The sequence below is a fragment of the Drepanopeziza brunnea genome (assembly GCF_022702325.1).
Source record: "Drepanopeziza brunnea f. sp. 'multigermtubi' strain 214-2 chromosome Unknown ctg1, whole genome shotgun sequence".
NCBI classification, from domain to species: domain Eukaryota; kingdom Fungi; phylum Ascomycota; class Leotiomycetes; order Helotiales; family Drepanopezizaceae; genus Drepanopeziza; species Drepanopeziza brunnea.
The window spans coordinates 2,120,689-2,139,014 of NW_027094064.1; the positions used below are offsets into that span (position 1 = coordinate 2,120,689).

General features: G+C 50.2%; 6 protein-coding genes across 6 annotated transcripts; 3 read left to right on the forward strand and 3 right to left on the reverse strand.

Moving 5' to 3' along the window:
* Positions 1-519: 519 nt before the first annotated feature.
* On the reverse strand, positions 520-3,867 carry L3040_000374 (uncharacterized protein; the record flags this gene model as incomplete). The annotated part of the gene is made up of 2 exons (XM_007292505.1): positions 520-3,517; positions 3,569-3,867. The coding sequence occupies 2 exons, from the start codon at positions 3,865-3,867 to the stop codon at positions 520-522; spliced, it is 3,297 nt and encodes a 1,098-aa protein (XP_007292567.1).
* Positions 3,868-4,397: 530 nt separating this feature from the next.
* On the forward strand, positions 4,398-5,368 carry L3040_000375 (uncharacterized protein; the record flags this gene model as incomplete). Its single annotated transcript, XM_007292504.1, has 2 exons — positions 4,398-4,412; positions 4,478-5,368. 2 exons carry the CDS (start codon positions 4,398-4,400, stop codon positions 5,366-5,368), a joined length of 906 nt encoding a protein of 301 aa, XP_007292566.1.
* Positions 5,369-7,042: 1,674 nt separating this feature from the next.
* L3040_000376 (uncharacterized protein) lies at positions 7,043-8,677 on the forward strand (the record flags this gene model as incomplete). The annotated part of the gene is made up of 2 exons (XM_007292503.1): positions 7,043-7,566; positions 7,654-8,677. The coding sequence occupies 2 exons, from the start codon at positions 7,043-7,045 to the stop codon at positions 8,675-8,677; spliced, it is 1,548 nt and encodes a 515-aa protein (XP_007292565.1).
* Positions 8,678-12,046: 3,369 nt separating this feature from the next.
* L3040_000377 (uncharacterized protein) lies at positions 12,047-13,195 on the forward strand (the record flags this gene model as incomplete). The annotated part of the gene is made up of 2 exons (XM_007292502.2): positions 12,047-12,221; positions 12,279-13,195. The coding sequence occupies 2 exons, from the start codon at positions 12,047-12,049 to the stop codon at positions 13,193-13,195; spliced, it is 1,092 nt and encodes a 363-aa protein (XP_007292564.2).
* Positions 13,196-13,859: 664 nt separating this feature from the next.
* Positions 13,860-15,108, reverse strand: L3040_000378 (uncharacterized protein; the record flags this gene model as incomplete). Its single annotated transcript, XM_066155128.1, has 4 exons — positions 13,860-14,060; positions 14,107-14,427; positions 14,585-15,022; positions 15,070-15,108. The coding sequence occupies 4 exons, from the start codon at positions 15,106-15,108 to the stop codon at positions 13,860-13,862; spliced, it is 999 nt and encodes a 332-aa protein (XP_066013181.1).
* A 692-nt stretch (positions 15,109-15,800) lies between these two features.
* On the reverse strand, positions 15,801-16,628 carry L3040_000379 (uncharacterized protein; the record flags this gene model as incomplete). The annotated part of the gene is made up of 6 exons (XM_066155129.1): positions 15,801-15,836; positions 15,895-15,911; positions 15,961-16,000; positions 16,062-16,415; positions 16,518-16,565; positions 16,626-16,628. 6 exons carry the CDS (start codon positions 16,626-16,628, stop codon positions 15,801-15,803), a joined length of 498 nt encoding a protein of 165 aa, XP_066013182.1.
* Positions 16,629-18,326: the final 1,698 nt, after the last annotated feature.

The following is an 18,326-nucleotide window of genomic DNA, read 5'->3' on the forward strand; positions in this document are numbered from 1 at the left end:
GCGGCAATGAGTTTGATTGGCTTGGCTAGAGTAGCAACAATATTTGACATGCCTGCGGAGCAACCAGGACCGTCCCCGATACCAAAACTTTACTTGAAAAAAGTAAAGTATGGCAACATCCCGGCTACATACAGCGACTCAAATGCGCAAATCTTCAACAAGATGGCTACAGTAATAGCATATCCGTGCAACAGCCATCCATTCTCCACCATCTCAAAAAGCAGCAACCACAAAAACATTTTGTCTATCCCCAGGCACATTCCATGGGGTCCAATGAGCCTCCCTCAGACATTGACGGTCGCATGGGCATGCGTTTGGTGCCGCCGCGTATGCAGGTGACATGAAGCAGCCCCAATAGGTAGGTGGTCGTCAGTGGCCAGTCGTAATCGATCGACGAGATCAGGGTACCGGGCGACAGATAGGGCGCAGCAGGCTGCGAGTAATCCATCTCAGGGTAACCGTAATATCGGTCATCAAAAGTCCATGTCCGGAAATTTATACGGACAATATAGATGTCGATCAATCATAGCCACCTCCGATTTGACTCGCAAACGCAGTGGAAACACTCTTTTCGTCGTCCTCAAGGCGACGGCCGCCCAACAAGGAGCTGCTTCCGAAGACGCTGCCTGCGTCGCCGCCATTCTTATAGTCGGCAATGCGACCTCCAGACTCGACGTAACGCTTCAAGCGATCGGACTGATTCAAGCTGGTCTGCTTTTGGGCAGGTTCCCCTCCGCCAAGGCTGACGCCACCTTGGCCAATACCCTTGCCGTCGACGACGCTGCTGGTGGTATCGGTAAGCTCGCTAGCGGCAATGGATTCGCCAGCAACGCTCTCAGCAGGACGACCTCGGCCCTTCTGACCGCTGGAACGGACGCGAAGATCAAGACCGGGAAGATTGGGCCAACTTTCAGGGGCAAACTGGGAGAACATCTGAGGGTAGGCCGAGCCGAGACCGGCGCCTCCGAGAGCAGAAGAGTGAACCGAGGAAACATCGTCAGGAACATAGCCCATCATCGAGCCGGCGTCGCTAAAGTCACGGGGAGCCTTGCCATTTGTGCCGGAGCGTCCGTTGAAAGAGGCGTGGGACATCTGGTAACGCTGAGGACCGCGATAGGTACTCTTTGGGCGGCTGAATTGCAACAGGGAGGTCTGCAAGTTCGAGAGAGGGCCTTCGACCAGGCAATCGCGCTCCTTGAAATGCAACAACAGGTGATGCCACAATGGGTGCTTGGAGAGAACCTTGGGGTTGCCAAGGATGACAAGACCGTACTTGGCACGAGTAAGAGCAACATTGAGACGACGAGGATCGCTTAAGAAACCGATACCTTGGTGATCGTTGGATCTAACGCATGACAGAACAATGAAGTCCTTCTCTCGACCCTGGAAAGCGTCAACGGAGGCAACTTCAATCTCCTTGTAGTTCTCCTTCTTGAAGGTACCGGTGTTCTGCATGGAGCTGACAACGTAACTGCGTTGACCTTCGTAGGGAGTGATGACACCAATGTCTGCGGGTTGAACGCCAGCCTTGAAGAAACGAGTAACAATTTTCTCAACATTGGAAGCCTCAGTACGATTGAGATAAGAGGTTCCGGATGCTGAGATTTCTTCATTGCCAAGGTTAGACCAGAACATCATAGGAGTGTCGCTGACTGGCCATGGGAAATCGACGTCGCAGCGAATGCGCTGGACCATGGTGACACCATTTTGGAGGGATCCTTCGTAGAACATGTTTGAGGGAAATTCGGAAAGACAAGGGTGCATGCGGTATTGGACATCGAGGCGGATGGGATTTTGGCCCAGCTGGACAAGTCGTTCAAAGAGCGACTGGTTGAGACCGGCCTTGGCAGCTTTCTTGTTCATAATGACAGGGCCCAATTGTTGATGATCTCCAACCAAGACGACTTGCTTGCAACCAAGGACAAGAGGGATCATACACTCAGGCTCGGCGGACTGAGTAGACTCGTCAATAAGGACAGTTCGGAACTTCATCTTCGCGAGTCGGGGATCACCAGCACCAACACAAGTGCAGCAAATGACATCAGCATTGGTTAGAATCTCACGCTCAGCACCCCGGGTGAGGGTCTTGAACTTTTTCTCATCCTGACTTGAGAGTTCGCCAAGTTCGCTCTTCAATTGAGAGAGCTTTGTAAGTTCCAGATTGCTGTCGTTCATGCGGACCTGCTCATGGAGAGACAAGAATCCAACTGACGACTGAACATCCTCGCGGGACTTGGCGGTGAGACGGACAACCTTCAAGCCAGTGCGGTGGATTCTCTCACACAACTGGTCCACAGCAACGTTTGAAGGAGCGCAGACAAGAACCTGACCACCATTGACCTTGGCCAAGTGGTAAATGACTGTCGCAGAGGTAACGGTCTTACCAGTACCAGGAGGGCCTTGGATCAGACTGAGAGGCTTCTGCAAGACGCTCTTGACCGCATTTATTTGACTGTTGTTCAGCTCAGGAAGTCCCGGAACTGTGAATTTCTTGGGCATCTGGATCTTCATGGGAGCCGCGGCAACCTCGTGACCTAAAAGCTTGTGGAAAATGTAACCGGATACACTCATCTCGTCGATAGCAAAGGTCTTCATAGCAAATTGCATGCGGTCATACGAAGTGGCCTTCCAGACGTAGTCGGCCGAGAAGTTATGGGTACATTCTGTAGGAACAGATTTATCGTTTCCAACCTTTCGCAGCTCGATGGTAACCTCGTCCGACTGGTTGTTGGGGATCTTGACGACATATCCAACTCCTTCCCAGAAAGGTCGAAGCTCTCCTTTGTACTTGAGGCGCATCTCATCTCCCACTGCCAGCTTGACATCGCCCAACTCAATCTTGGGCAAAACGAAGCTCGCCAGATGTTTGTTGTTCAGACCGTAGTCCCATCGAATAATCAGACCGTCCTCAGATTGCGCCTCCTTTAACTTGCGATCGTAGTCGGCTTCAATTTTGACAAGTGGTCCAAAAACATTTTGGTATTGGTATGCATCGTCGTACTTAAGTAGGACCGGGGCAGGGTCGTCATCGAGTCCAGCGGCCTTCTCGAGATCCTGGATGGTGGCACTAGCATTGTCCTTCCACATCTCCTCCAACTTAGCAATCATAGGGGGAGTGAGATGTCTTGCGCGCAGCTGTTCGGCATCCGTAGGGACCGGTACGAGCCAAGGGAGGAATGAGCGGTCTTCGATCAAAGGTTGCCATCTTGAAATATCCCAACTCATGTCCTTCGAGGACGGCGTAGAAGCACAAGGTTGGCGGCAAAGAAGGACTACGACGGTATCGGACTTCGCGGGGATAAAACCGAGGAGGAAGACGTTCTTGGTGCCACAAATATAGCACTCCAGGACGGTATCTCCAAGGGTCGAAAGCGGGTGGAGCTGGACCTCCTTGTGTCTAGCTCGGACGAGATGATTGACGATGTGAGAAGACGTTGCATTACCACGGGCGCTGCAGAACCATTTCGTGCATCCCAGGCATTTCACAACAGAGCTCGGAGAGTGGATCCCACAGTATCTACACTTCAAGTCAGCCCGCACCCAATAGCATTTGATTGCTAGAACTCACGCGCAAGCGTGAGCTGGGAGCTCCTTCTCTTCATCGGAACCTCTCAAGCCCATCGTCTCCATCCCAGTTGTTGGCGTACTGATCAAGCTCTCAGTGTCGTCATCGTCGAAAACTTCGGTCGCGTTATCATCGTCATCGTCCCTACGTCTGCTGGGTCCCAGACCGCCGCGTCCTCCATACTGTCCATATAGGAGTGCTTCATCTGGATCGAGGGTCGACAAATCATCTGCGCCGGCATTTATCGCAGCAGCAGAGTCGGAGATAAGGTGGTTTCCGAGGTGGGTGAAGGCGCCCTCCATTCTGAGGAATTCTTGTCTTCCGGAGAAAGACTTTAGCACTCAGACTCAATAATTCCATCTACCCAGTCCGGTTTGCATTCGTTTGTAGTCGCAGCTCAGTATCGACGAGCAGGTACGCGATTGAGCCGGAGGGCCGGTTGCTGGAGCAGAGGAGGCTCTTACTTTTTGTTTCTTAGTTGGTGCGGTAGGCTGTTGGTGCAGTGCAGCCTTGTGGCGCGTCGGGTGCGGGTTTGGGTTTGTCACAACAGACCGAGGAATCTCTCAAGTCATATCTTTCCAGCTTGAGTTTACACAGCGTCGAATATGCCGCAAGTCGTAGATATCGAGATGTCGTGGTCTGGAGAATGAGGGATGAGATAAGTGGTACATAACTTATTCAAATAAATCAGGTAGGTTGTTTGTTGCACTGTTAGCGCGGGCCGATCAGCGCCAAGACTCTAGTGGCAGGTCAGACCAAAATTCATATTTCTCCTTCATTCACACGCTGGCGAGCTCTGAGTTGCGTCCATTGTAAACTCACACCCGCAGATATGAATACCGCTATTGTAAGTTGGATCATTCTATATGCTTTGTGCGATTGCCCACACCTGACGCTGATTTAACACCACAGAGAAAACGCCAACGCCAACGTAAAGATTACATCTACCGGCGAGCAGTTACTCTCCGAGATGCCGAGATATCAGAAAAGAGAGCAAAGCTACGATCGTCACTGGCATCAGGCAAACCTCTGGACCCCGCGATTGCAAACGATAAGAGGCTACGCGAAGACTACAAGTACGATGAATCTCGACCAGATTTGAGCGCCAGCGAGGCTTTGGACCTAGATGACGAGTATGCCCAATTATCCGGAATCGTTGACCCCCGAGTTCTCGTAACAACCTCCCGCGACCCCTCCACACGTCTCTCGTCGTTCGCCAAAGAAATCAGGCTCCTCATTCCGACTGCGATCCGCCTGAACAGAGGAAATGTCATTTTGCCAAATCTGGTATCCTCTGCACAAGCAGGAGGTCTCACAGATATTGTTCTGCTGCACGAACACCGTGGTGTACCGACTGCCCTGACATTGTCGCACTTCCCTCACGGCCCCACAGTCTCCTTCTCCCTGCATAACGTCGTACTCCGTCACGATATTCCAAACTCCTCGCGTGGTACAGTCAGCGAATCTTACCCCCACCTCATCTTTGAAGGCTTCACCTCCAAGCTCGGATTACGAATTGTGAGAGTCCTGAAGCATATTTTCCCGCCCCGAGAAGCCATTACCAATAAGACGAAAGTCGGAAGCCGGGTGGTGACATTCAAGAATATTGAGGATAGCATCGAGGTCCGCCACCATGTGTTTGTAAGGACTGGGTACCAGAGTGTAGAGCTGGCGGAGGTCGGACCTCGGATGACGATGAGGTGTTTTGAGATCCGAGGTGGCACGCTGGAGAATAAGGATGGAGATGTCGAGTGGAGAATGAATCAGTATACGAGGACGAGCCGTAAGAAGGATTATCTGTAATCTACGGGCTGTTACTTTGCTTCTGTTTTAGCGCGGAGTTTGGGCTCGGCTAGCTTACTGCCATCAAAACTGGGCTCTGAATATTTGCCATCGGAGCCAAATCAGTATTATGTATACGGGAACCAGGGCTGAGTGGCGAAAGCTGGATATGTCTAAAGTTTCGACCCATACCTCAGTTGTCTCTTTGAGTGAGGGATATAACGAGGCGATGACCGCTGTCCGGTAAGCTTCATTAAAGATCCCATGAAGGACTCTAGTGTTGAGGATGGACTGTGACATTGTCCAAAGGGCTTCAGTGGAGCATATTTCTCTCACAGGGAGCAGTCCATCCGCATCTTGTATCCCCATATTGTCCTTGTCTACCAGGTGATTCAGAATATGCCTCTCCAGCAGCATGTCTCTCTCAGTGACAGCATGCTCTGAAGCTGCTCTTCGCTTCCTTTCTCTGGTGTTTCAAATATTCATATGATAGTGAGTTGTCAATATCATTCATTTGACTGATGCAGAATATAAACTCTGTAATGCAATACTTATTTCTTCAGTATAGCTTATTTTGTAGAAATCGACTCCATCTCTCGCAAATCCATATCTTTCGTATTTCTTCTTTCTTAAGAGTCGTTCTTTAACATGTCAATGATTATCGATCGGCGACGATTTGATCAGTCGATATCAAAACCGCTTGTTCAAGTTCGCAATCGTTATAAAAGGGATGAAATTGAATCCGAATTTCACAATGTCTTGCTGGTCGGCTCATGATAAACTCTATCAAAGTCTTAACATAAACATGCGCATAGGGGTTTTTTTGGACCCGGTATTCTATGGAAAAGATATTTCACTGTAGCGGTTGGCAGCATTCTGCAATAGCGTGGCCCTCTCGCTCCCACGACCCCTTTCAAATACCACATAGTAGTAGGTCAGGTTGGGTCGGGCTATCGGCAGACTAGCATTTAGAATACTCTGATACCAGGAAACATCAATAAAGGATGACAAATCGATATTAGCTTCTACCATTTGCGTACTTGTTAGCTGTTTCTTATGCCAGGTGCAAGGAATCCGCTTTGATAATTGCCACGCCGCTAGTCAAGATAATAAGTTTCTAGCAATTTGTCGATAGATGAGCTGCATTTCCTCTACTGTAGAGGGGAAATTTAGAAGGCGGCTGTCATTTTAGCCTGTGGAGAAAAAAAAACTACCAGCTTTCATTTCCAACGAGATTGCCGCGTTAAGAATACTTTAATCTGAGGGCGGCAAAGGCTGAGCTAACTCTTTTTTTCTTTTGTTCAAATCTCACGACACGAAGTACACGAATAAAATATGTCACTACAGGTTAACAGCAATGGAATATATATGGTATATGGTGTATGGTACATGGTATATCTATTAATGGAGTGATGCGAAACTTCAATACTTATCTTATCCATCGTCGGTGTGGAGAACCCTGCACCGAATTCGTTGCCAGCAAAACTTAAACGGTCACGCCAACTCGCTCCAAAACACTCCCGCCTACCTAAGGAATATCAACAACCACTGAAACGCCGACGCCTAAACACCGCCCACGAGGTCCCTTGAACGCCTAGCCTGGTTGCAAGCATCCCACCTATTGCCAGCCTCGCCCAGCTCAGACCTACACTACAAACAAAGTACATATCTCCGTCCCTCCCCCAAACCGCGTGAATGTCTCATACACCCCCAAGACTACCCGCGAATCTTCATGTCCAACACGTAGCCTTCGCCGCGCCCTACCAACGTCCAGTATCCCGCACATCGTCAAGGGCCACGTCGAGGGAGTCTGTGCCTCACAGTACGGCCAAGAAGAAGCCCCAGGGGAAATTAGAGGCTCCGGACGACTTCCTCAGCGACCTTGACTCCGAGGACGATATGGGGGACAGCAGATCGCCTCTCCACAGGCCTGCGGATGGTCACTCGCATCAGCCGCTGCTGGGGAAAGACGACGAGGATAGAGGGAGGACGGGGTACGACAATGCGCCGGATTCGCCTGGGGGTGAGAGGCCACCTTTCCCTAGGCGGTCGACAATGAGGAGCAGGAGTCCGGATACACAAGCTAAGCTGGCGACAAGGAAGAAATACACTTACGCGGCGTTCTTTTTGGGGTTGAGCTTGGTCAGTTTTGTGATTCAGACGGAGACGGCGGTTTATATCCAGCATGAGTTGGGGTGGAATAAGGCTTATTGCATGCTGTACGTGGCACCTCTGCCCATCAAGCCCAAGCAAAATTGGGAAGGGGACGGACTTATTATGATGAAAAATACTGATGGTAGGAATAGATATTTTACACACGGGTCCTGGTCTTTACTATGGCCATCCCAGCTCCTGATCCTCCGACTCCAAAATTGGAAGATGCCCTGGGAAACCTTCTGGCGTAGACACATCTACCTTGTGCGAACAACCGCACAAATGGTCGAGACGCAGGAACTATCGGTGCCTCGGAACCAACACTCACCTGTGCCATACATGCTCCGAAAGACAGCACTGGTAACTTGCGCCTTGACAGTAGCAGGTGGCTCCTGGTACGTGGCAGTTAACCTGACTTCGCCATCAGACTTGACAGCAATCTACAATGCCTCTGCTTTCTTCGCCTATGCTTTCTCCGTGCCCCTTCTCAAAGAGAAATTGCGCTTGGATAAGTCATTTGCAGTAGCAGTAGCCATCATCGGAGTCCTTATCGTCGCTTACGGAGACGCGGCCCCAACGAAGCACGGCGGGAAGTCCGGCGGTTCAGTAGGCGGTGGAGATCCGAGCCAGGAAGCTAGTAACCGCGTAGCCGGAAACCTCATTATCGGCGTTGGCAGCGTTTTATACGGCTTCTACGAGGTCCTGTACAAGAAACTCGCCTGTCCACCGGAAGGGACCAGTCCAGGCCGCGGTATGGTATTCGCCAACACATTCGGCTCCCTGATCGGCACGTTCACCCTGCTCGTCCTCTGGATCCCTCTCCCGATCCTGCACATCACTGGAATCGAGAAGTTTGAATTCCCGCGCGGAGAAGCAGCGTGGTTGCTCAGCATCTCCGTGCTCGCCAACGCCACCTTCTCCGGCTCTTTCCTCGTCCTGATTTCCCTGACCAGCCCCGTGTTGAGCAGTGTAGCCGCGCTCCTCACCATCTTCCTCGTCGCCATCGTAGACTGGGCATGGACGGGAGTCCCGCTGAGCCCAGCCGCCATCTTGGGCGGGCTTTTGATCATCGCAGCCTTCCTGCTGCTGAGCTGGAGTACGTACCGCGAGATGCGGGAGGAGACCAGAAGAAAGTCGGTTGATCTCAGCGACGAGGACAGCGAGATTGGGGCCTAGAGCATGGATAGAGAGGATAGACTCGTTGTATAGTAGGCGTTCAAGAGGAACAGATAATGTCTTTTTTTATTTACGGAGACCGGAGTATGGAGATGTTGCATCTAGAAGGCGTTTTTTGGAGAGAGAGAGAGAGAGAGAGAATGGGACATATTAGTTCCGCGCAAAGCTCGAAGTCGCCAGGCTTATTATATTGGCAGTTTGATGAAATTCTGTCGGTGCGCGTATACAGATCAGATCTATTTTAAATCAAGTATAATCGCCTGGGCCTCCCTTCTCTTTTACCCTCCTCCTCCCTCATAGGGCCCTTTCTTTGAAGAGTTTTTTTTTCGTTTTTTTTTTTGTTTTTTTTTTCGGGAAGTGTCCGCTTGCCTCAGGCACTCAAGAACACACTAAGTAATTGCCTCGGCTATCAAAATGAGCGCGGAACATCACCAACCTCGAGAGCCGAAAGACTCGGATTATGTATGTCAATGCATGTACCTCTCTATCGATGAATCTCGATCTGTAAAATAATATACCCACTTACAATACTGTGCGCCTGTGACATTGAACGTACTACGTACGTATAGAAGGTTTTCATTCTACACTTTTGACTAACGTCAGAGGCAAACACACGAGTGACGCTAATTGAACGATAGGAAGAAGGGGGAGGACAAGTCAGTTGTTCGTATTTTTCTATATGAGAGACACACGAGAACGATATTTGTACCTGTAAGGATCGAGGCTGTCCGTAAGGCTAGACGTATTCTATAACTACCGAGAAAAAACTCGATGCGTATCATAATGAAATGCTTCCCAAGGATTTAGAAAGAGTTTGCGATACCGCGGAATCAGAGAGACCCGGGGCTATCTAAAAGAGAGCCTTTCCCAAAGTATTTTTTACTCTCGAATATATAGTACTTTATCCATCATTCCTCTACTTAGCACGTCGCTGTACCCCATGAGAGAGGGCCTAGGGTCCAAGCATTGCGTTTTGGCTACCCACCCTACGTACTGTAAATCAATACAGCGATAACAACAACCATAAGTGAAACCCGCTTTTCACCGAAGACCGGAGCCCTCCGTACAAAACTCGTACTTCTAGAGTTGTTAGAATCAGAAAGCGATACATAAACCTGCATCCAAATTCAACTCCAGCTAGGCTCTACATCGATAACAAGACCTTCTTTTCTACTACCCATTCCGTGCTCTGCTTGCGTGCCACCAGCTTCTGCTTCGATTGCAAGCAACTCTGGATCGATAGGGGAGAAGAATGCGTTACTTCTGAATTTCAAAGAAAAAAAGAAGGAAAAAAAGAAGGAAAAAAAGAAGGAAAAAAAGGGATTTGATACGTTAACGGAGTCGCGATTAAATTGTCATAATCGTCGCCTCGTTTAGGTGGGCCTCTTTACATCTTAAGTAGAAAAATCCGCATTCGCTTCCAATCCGCAATCGCTTACGCCAACTAAGACTGAAAGGATGTAAGGAGGCCCACCTAAGCGAGCCGACGATTAGCTTTACCACTGGGAAACGCATTAAATTCAGTGTTATTACGGTAGCTGAAGTGCCTGGCGGTGCCTAAGGCAAGTGTACACTTCAAGAACAAACGGACACTTCAAAAGGAGAGACAGATCAGGTGTGGTGAGGAAAAAGGGCGGCCCAGGCGATTAATGGCACCACAGAAGTTGTTGAGATATGTACATAGGGTATCCGAGTCGAGAAGATTGATATCGGGTACTGTCCACGACAAAGAGGTCGTGGAGCTCTGCGGAGTAGGTTTGACGACAGCCAGGATCTATCTCCATTTGCCTTTTTTCGACCGCCCCCGAACGCCTTACGCCTGTACGGAATGCGGCATACGGTAAGAAGTACTAGTACGTAGTACATATGCAAGATGAAAGAAAACAAGCTGGTAAGGCGAAAAGAAGGAAACAGAAAAAGGGACGTTTGGTGAAGGCGATAGATGATTGATCAGACAGTCAGAAGACTGCTTCCTCATGCACTCCGCTCCGTGTAGAGAAGCACAGTCAGTAAGTACCGAATTCTTCTTTTCTGCCAACGCATCATGGATACGACAAGTGGGATTTTGCCACTGGGAATCGCACTGGGAAATGGAGCTCCGCATCCCCCTCTTTGTTGCAGATAGGGTTACTTGACTTGCTAAAGTATGTTCTTTTCTTGCGAGGTCGAAACAAGTGTTGAAAGCCTATCCGCCACCCTCCAAGTGCAGCATGGTTTTGCGGGATGTACGTAGTATGATACGGTAATCGGCGCATCGAAGCATTTGAAATTCTACTACGTACCTCCGTAAGTCGATCTCGGCTGTTGCGTTTAGATTCGCTTGCTTAACTCCGGTGCCGTATCACCGAAGAAGTATGTTGCGAAACAAAATGCATGAAAAAGAAGTAAGTAGTAGGATGGCGGAATGCTTTGGTAACAGATTACGAGATGGAAGCAAATTTTCCCCGCAGCATCTCCTACTACGTATATACAGAGTATACACAATTCGCTGTCTATGCCGGCACTGACTATATGGCGCTAAAATCAAGGTTTACAACCGCAGCGGCATCGATATACGTTATACGGAGTTGTATGCCGTAACGTAGTGGGGAGAAATAAAGCAGCACATATAGTAGTTAACATGTTGATAGCCCTGGTCTATAAGATCGTCACTTTCTCATTCTCACTTTCGTTCCTTCTTTGAATTTGAGATCAAGATTGGATTTTGTCCGTCCCACCTTTATCAAAGTGGCCAACCGAACCTCGGCTCTGGGGTCGTGTCAACACAGCAAATGGCCTTCGATTTTTTTTAAACAAAGCAAACTCATGACCGCCTTTTCGAAGCTGTGAGCTGGAAACCCAGCTGTCTTAACCCCGATTTCATGTCTCTGACTCTCTCTCTCTCAATCAATAACGCCGAAAAACAGCAGCTTCGGCCGGCGGCGGCATCGATGTCGTCGATCGATGTCTTGGTGGCGTGGATCAACAGCATCATACTCCGTCGATTCAAACTCAAAAGAGAACGGGGCTTGCTAAGCGCCATCCTCCGCCCTCAAATCACATCGCCCAACTGAACAAAATAATTGGGGAACGTAGTTGGAGTTCGGCAGCTCTCGGGCTTCAGATAGAGTTCTGGCGTACTTGTTTTGCGCACTGGCGGTCCTGGCTGCAGGAAAATACCCCTCTAGCGGCCTTGCCCTCTGGGGTATTGCGTAGCTCTTCCTCCTGAAATCCAGCTCATACATATATATGTATGTAAGGATGGAGAAGCCCATCAAGTCCTCATCTACACAGGCAACTCAACGCATACTCTCTCTCACGAACCACTTGCGAGATTCCCTGAACCCCGCCGACGATATCCAGAAGGCAAGAGACACACAATTCGCAGAAATGGCCACAGAAACACCAAAGTTCGCAGGATGGGTGGGTCTCGATAAGGAGTCTGCCAAAGGGAATATGGTGTGGCAGGAGTATGAACCCAAGACGTGGACCGAGGATGATGTTGATGTCAAGATCACTCACTGCGGTATTTGTGGGTCCGATTTGCACACACTTAGATCTGGATGTAAGTCGGGCTTTTTTTAACCACACAACCAAGTACCACTAGCTAACCGTACCACAGGGGGGCCAACTCTGTACGGCTGTGTGGTCGGGCACGAAATTTGCGGAACCGCTGTTCGTGTTGGCAAGAACGTAAAGCACATCAAGGCCGGCGACCGGGTCGGTATCGGCGCTCAATCCGGCTCGTGTCTCGACTGCGAAGACTGTAACGAGGGCAATGAGATGTACTGCCAGAAGGGAATGGTCGGCACCTACAACGGCAAGTACTCAGACGGCTCCAAGTCGTACGGAGGATACGCCGACTTCTGCCGTGCCCCAGCCCATTTCGCAGTCAAGATCCCCGACGGGCTCAGCAACGCCGATGCAGCAACCATGATGTGCGGCGGCGTCACCGTCTGGTCCCCGCTCACCAAGAACGGCAACATCAAGGGCAAGCGCGTCGGCATCGTCGGCATCGGAGGTCTCGGTCACTTTGGCATACTGTGGGCCAAGGCCCTGGGCGCCTCGGAAGTCGTGGCCATCTCGCGCTCCGACTCCAAGAAGGCCGACGCCATGAAGATGGGCGCGACGAAGTTCATCGCCACGCAGGACGAGGGCTGGGCCAACAAGAACTCGCGCTCCATCGACCTCATCGTGTCGACCATCTCGAGCCCGGACATGCCCCTGGCGCAGTTCTTCCAGCTCCTGCGCCCCAGCGGGCAGTTCATCCAGGTCGGCGCGCCCGAGGACGTGTTTCCCCCCTTCTCGGCCTTCGCGCTGATTGGGAAGGGCGTCAAGATGGGAGGCTCCTTGATTGGAAGCCCGAAGGACATGTCGGAAATGTTGGAGTTTGCTGTCAAGCATAACATCCGCCCTTGGATCCAGGAGCGGCCGATGAAGGACGCGAATGCTGCGATTGTGGATATGGAGGATGGGAAGGCGAAGTACAGATATGTGCTCGTCAACGAGAAGCACGCGGCTGAGGAGAAGACGTCGTAGTTTGGTACTATGAATGAAATGTGACTACGAAGTATGTTTACCTCGATATCAGGTAGTGGCAGAATTTGGCGAGAACAGCTTTTGTAAGCGAAGGCGGTGAAAAACGGACGGCCTGGTAGCGAGATAAAACCAGATGGACAAGTAAAATATATTATACTTTCAAAAGATAAATGTTATTTTTTCCTTTTTTTCTCTTTTACTACACAATCGAATTAGCGTACGCTGTAGTATATTTGAAAAAGAGCGTAAAGGGAAGGAGGGTCGCATCGATTTTACCGGATCGGTATTTCGCTTATCGATGGAGGGATTTGCCGACACCAAAAAAAGAAACCTTCCCCCCCCCCCAAAAAAAAAACAGAGCTCCCGTGACGGACCCCACATTCCTGTACCTTTCAAACTCACCTCACCTACTCAAGAAAGAAAGAAAAAAGACCGAGTGGTCGCGCTGATGGCTTATTGCAGGTATTCATATCATCCCGTTCCCGGCCTTGGGAGGGGGGAACGCCGTAGAAGCACCCCAAAGACCTCGTGGTATAGAAGCTGGCCTAGCGGAAAGAGGAGGGGCACGACACTACTTGATGCTTCTGAGGCTTTGTTTTCCTGACACAGAGGTCTACAAATCACAGGGAGGGTATTCTGTACTTGAGATGCAAATCACCATCTTCTACTCGCCTTTCCGCTGCTGCAACAGCACCTTGACAAGATCGTCGTGTCCACTAGCTTGGGCGATCGACAAAGGCGTCTGCGAAGTGTTGGACGTGCTACCGGCTTCAGTCCCGTCAACGGCTAGCAGTTGTTGCACCACCTCCAGATAGCCGCCGTAGCCAGCAGCATGAGCGAGCGGGCTCCGTCCGTTCCTGTCCCTCTCGTTTATATCAACCAACCCCGACGAAAGCAGCGCATATACATACAGTCTTCGGCGCTCGCCCAAAGAGCGCCCACGAGAGTGGTGTCCATCCATCGGCATCCCCGGGATCAGCGGCGTTGGGTGCAGGTGCTCGGTCTTGAAGTGGGATATCTTGGAGGAATCGCTCGTATGTGGCTGTGAGATCCAGCGGTAGCTCGTGCACGACGCGCCCAGTGTCTTTCTGGGAGGCCAGGTAGCTCTTCTCTAGGAGGAGGAGCACAAGAGTTACCCAGAGAAAGGTCCGGTCGGCTCTGGAGGAGAGGCATTTCTCAGGTAGACCCTTGCTTGAGGCGTGCAATTGGTTCGAACCACGATACCCGCAATACTGGCCCGAGTCACCAACTTGAGATCGCTCTCAAAGCTTCCCTGGGAGGAATCAATCATCAAAAAGTTGGCGCAGTAGGAGCAAGTGAGCTGTGGATGGCTAGTGATCAGAAACTTGACGACGGGAAGTCTAATGTCCCCTCTTGACTGAGATTTACTACCAGCTTAAGAATGCTCTGAAGCAAGCGGCCACGGGTTTCCTCCTCGCACTCATCAATTGCATCAACGGCGACGTTGACCGGCCCAACCATTGTATCGCTGGCAATAGCAACAAATATTTTCCAGAGCTCATTGAAGTTCTGCTGGAAATTGGGTCCTTGCAAATCGTACGCAGCCTTGACATATTTGATAACCTGCCGGCGCCGTTCACCAAGCTGATGGATAAGACCTCGCAGTATTGCAGTTCCATCTCTGCGGGTTCCTATGGATTCGTCGCAGAAAAAATAGCATGGCGAGTTGCTACCCTTCCGCAGCATAGGGGATTCCTTGCCCCCGCTGAGGTATTCCAGGAGGTATGCAGAGAGAATCTTCTTCCCACTACCAGGGTAGCCGCAGATCCAGAAAAGACAAGTCTTCTTTCCAGAATGCCAGTAATTCTAGTGGGGGTTAGTCAATACCCATTGACATGTTCCTTCTACACGACTTGGAAGACAGGACCTTTGCTCAGTGGCATCCGAGGCATGCTGAGTAAAGATTGCTGTGTTTCCGGTCAGTTTCACTCAAAGCTGTGAAATTTCAGCTGCTATGTTCATCAGTGAGCAGATCGAAAAACGCAGATGAGGTAAGTGACGAGATGGTCGCCTCTCTCGGTATTCTGACTCTTGCTCGTACATTCGGATCGATAACTACTTGTCAACTCAAAATTTCCTGCTCGATTTGAACCTTGCACACCCGGAGCTTGAGTTAGCCAACGACTTGCTGATATCCCTCATCGATTTTGCTTGAGAATCGACACATATCCATGTGAGTCGCGTTGATGGTTACGATATGCTCAGTCCCTGTAAATGTGGAAGAGATCTGCTGGACGATCTACTGGACGGATTTTTTCATTAAAAACTCCCCAAAGTTATTCAACAGAGGATATACTGACCAGGTCATTCAAACCCAGTAGTGAAATTGTCGAATAGCCCTTGGCCTCTTGAAACGTGACCACTTGTGGAAGCGACGATCCTTGAGGTCACAAAGTCGAACAACGGACTCGTGCACCACTTCGAGCTCTGCACTATCCACGCGAAGTGCGCGGAGGTTTTGGTCGGAAGAATCGACTCCAGACAAGGAGACAATCCGTCTAGCGATCTCTCCGAGGGCTGCTCTCGAGCTCCCACGATGCGGGGTCCCAAGCAAGAACGCAGCTTCAGTGGATGCGTAGAAATCTCAAAGTGTATCATCGTTGGCTGCTCGGCAAATGGCCTTTATATCGGTCAGCGGGGGCTGGAACGCAAGAAGTCGCTAGCCAGAAAGATCGTACGCATTTCATAACAACGCCTTGGTCCCGTTAGCAAACCCGAAAGCTGCCTCTGGGAATTTAACCCACCGCCTAAAGAGTGAGCGACAAATATAATAGGTCGGCCAGGCTAAATACCATCTCAGCAAAGCGCTCTCCCGGTTACAGAGGCCAGGCCCAAAATGACCTACACATTCCAGCCTGGGTCTCCGGAGCGCATGCACCAGATTTCTTGCATGAGCAGAGACGTTACTTTGGTTTGCAGAGCTACCAAAGAAGTTTGTGACTCGAGAGTCGTATCCCCAAGTAAGGATGCGGGCATTGGGACAATCGTCGGGCAGGAGATCAAGTGGCCAGAAGCCCTCGGCGGGTTTCGCATCACGGCCATCCTGCGATGAAGACCGACGGGAGATGAAATTCCTGATGCCCAGATGCGAGCTGCTGGACGTCTCTCTTGGCCTTTTGAAAGTCCGCTCTCGCTTGGGACTCTTCTCGAAAGTCCGTGTTTTTCGGGGGTGGCCTTGCAGGCCGTGGACGAAGTAATACTGCATTGGCCATCAGCAACTGAGGATTACAAGGACGGGTTCGAAGATGTGTATTGATTGGGGCCTTTCATGCTCTGTTGTTGCGGATCCGGGGTCGTGGACGGTGGTGAACCCGAAGTCGTTGATTTCAGGGCCTGGGGATTGGGTTTCCTGGCGCTTCGTTAGTCGATTAGTGCCCAAATATTGGGAATGCAGGGGTCAAACGCCCACCATCGTGAAGTGATCGGAGTGCGACGTAGAAGAATGAAAAATTTGTATCGAGGGAAAGAGAAAGGCTTCGGGGTGATAATGATATGGGTGACCTGGCGAGCAGTCTTGAGCAAGGGATTATCCACACCGCACACACTCTCGGCGAGCGGGAGACAAGTCTGATTGACCAAACGAGACATGGCTGCATCTACAAGGGCTCCCTCACGCCTATGGTAGAATGCTGCAGTGGGCTGAGAAAATAAGACTTAGTTTGTACTCAGGGTCTCGAGTGTCTTCATCGCTGACCATTTTGTAATATCGAAGGATAGGACTGGCTATCAATACAACATCGCAGCATCTTATCAGATGGGGCAAAACATTGTAAGATCGATTAAATTGTGAACATCGAAAATAAGTGGTATACTTCTAAAATAATAAATTATTGGTCGAGACAGTGGCTTTGGGGTTAGGGCGCCGCCCTTATCCAATACGAGACGTGAGTCAGTCAGCCAGCCAGCCAGCCAAGCGAATACAGCAGAATGACCTCGTGAGCCACGCCAACACTTCAAAACCATGAAGAACCGCAACGTCCGAGAAGCAGCTCTATAGGGCTTTCTTACGGAGAATCAAGAAGCATTCATAGCTTCCGAATAAAAGATGAGAATCAGCGGCGTTTTGCTCATGAGATTTCTGGGTACGAAAGGAAAAAAACCACTTGCAATGACACGAAAAGGGAATGCCCCTTGGGTATTTTTGGAGCGTAGGAGCGTCGTAAGGCTGGCGTATGCATACATCGAGTCGTTTATATACCTATACATGGACATTCCTTGGATCGTCGCGTGACGGAGGCTACTTTCAGGACTTGCGAGTATTGCTCTCCGGGCTCTTGATTTGGGCATGTCATACGCGCCAACCATTAGAGAAAATGAACAGAATGAGCCTTTTGATTTACTGGATCTGTTTACTTGGTGATTAACATTGGTTTGAACAGAGGGCAGGTAGTAGTGGCAAGTGAAGAGGAAGGAACCCGAGCTAAGCGAGGTTTGGAAATGGCGAGGATACCGGCGGGGAGTGAAATGCATACATACCTACATACATATGATTCAGACCATACTTTGAGCGGCAGTGGGAAAGAGTGCAACGGCAACGTCAGCGATCAATCCGTTTTTCGTCTCGGTAGGTTGTCATGAATCGGTATCAAGGATACCCTTCCCATCCCCGCCAAAAGCCGTACTGTCACCAGAAGAAGTCCTCTCTTTTCCCCCTCGACCGCCTCTCCCGTACCGTTTGTTATCGAGAGCCCAACGTCGAAACCTCGCTTGTAATTCATAAATAGTAATTCTAATCGAAGTTGGTATAAGCTACAAGTTGGCACGGCCACAAGTACATACCACCTTCCCTCCTTAACGCCCTCGCTAAGTACGTAAGTCGAAGGACCCCGATCGACCGTCGGGCCGTCGCCGCACAACGGAGGGATCTCCGGGCCTGCATCGCATGCATGTCCGCGCAGTCCACACTGTAATATGACGGCTGGGATCGCCCGAGGCGCGCTTCTTCTCACCAGGCCGATATACATTATGGATATAAACATGTACACAACACAAAAAGAGTGTGTAACTGGTATCAAATATACATACATTTGGATGTGAGAATATGTGTATTTACTTTTTCTGCTTGCCGCCTCCCGTAGAGAGCGGGAGGGCAGGGAATAAATAAAAAACA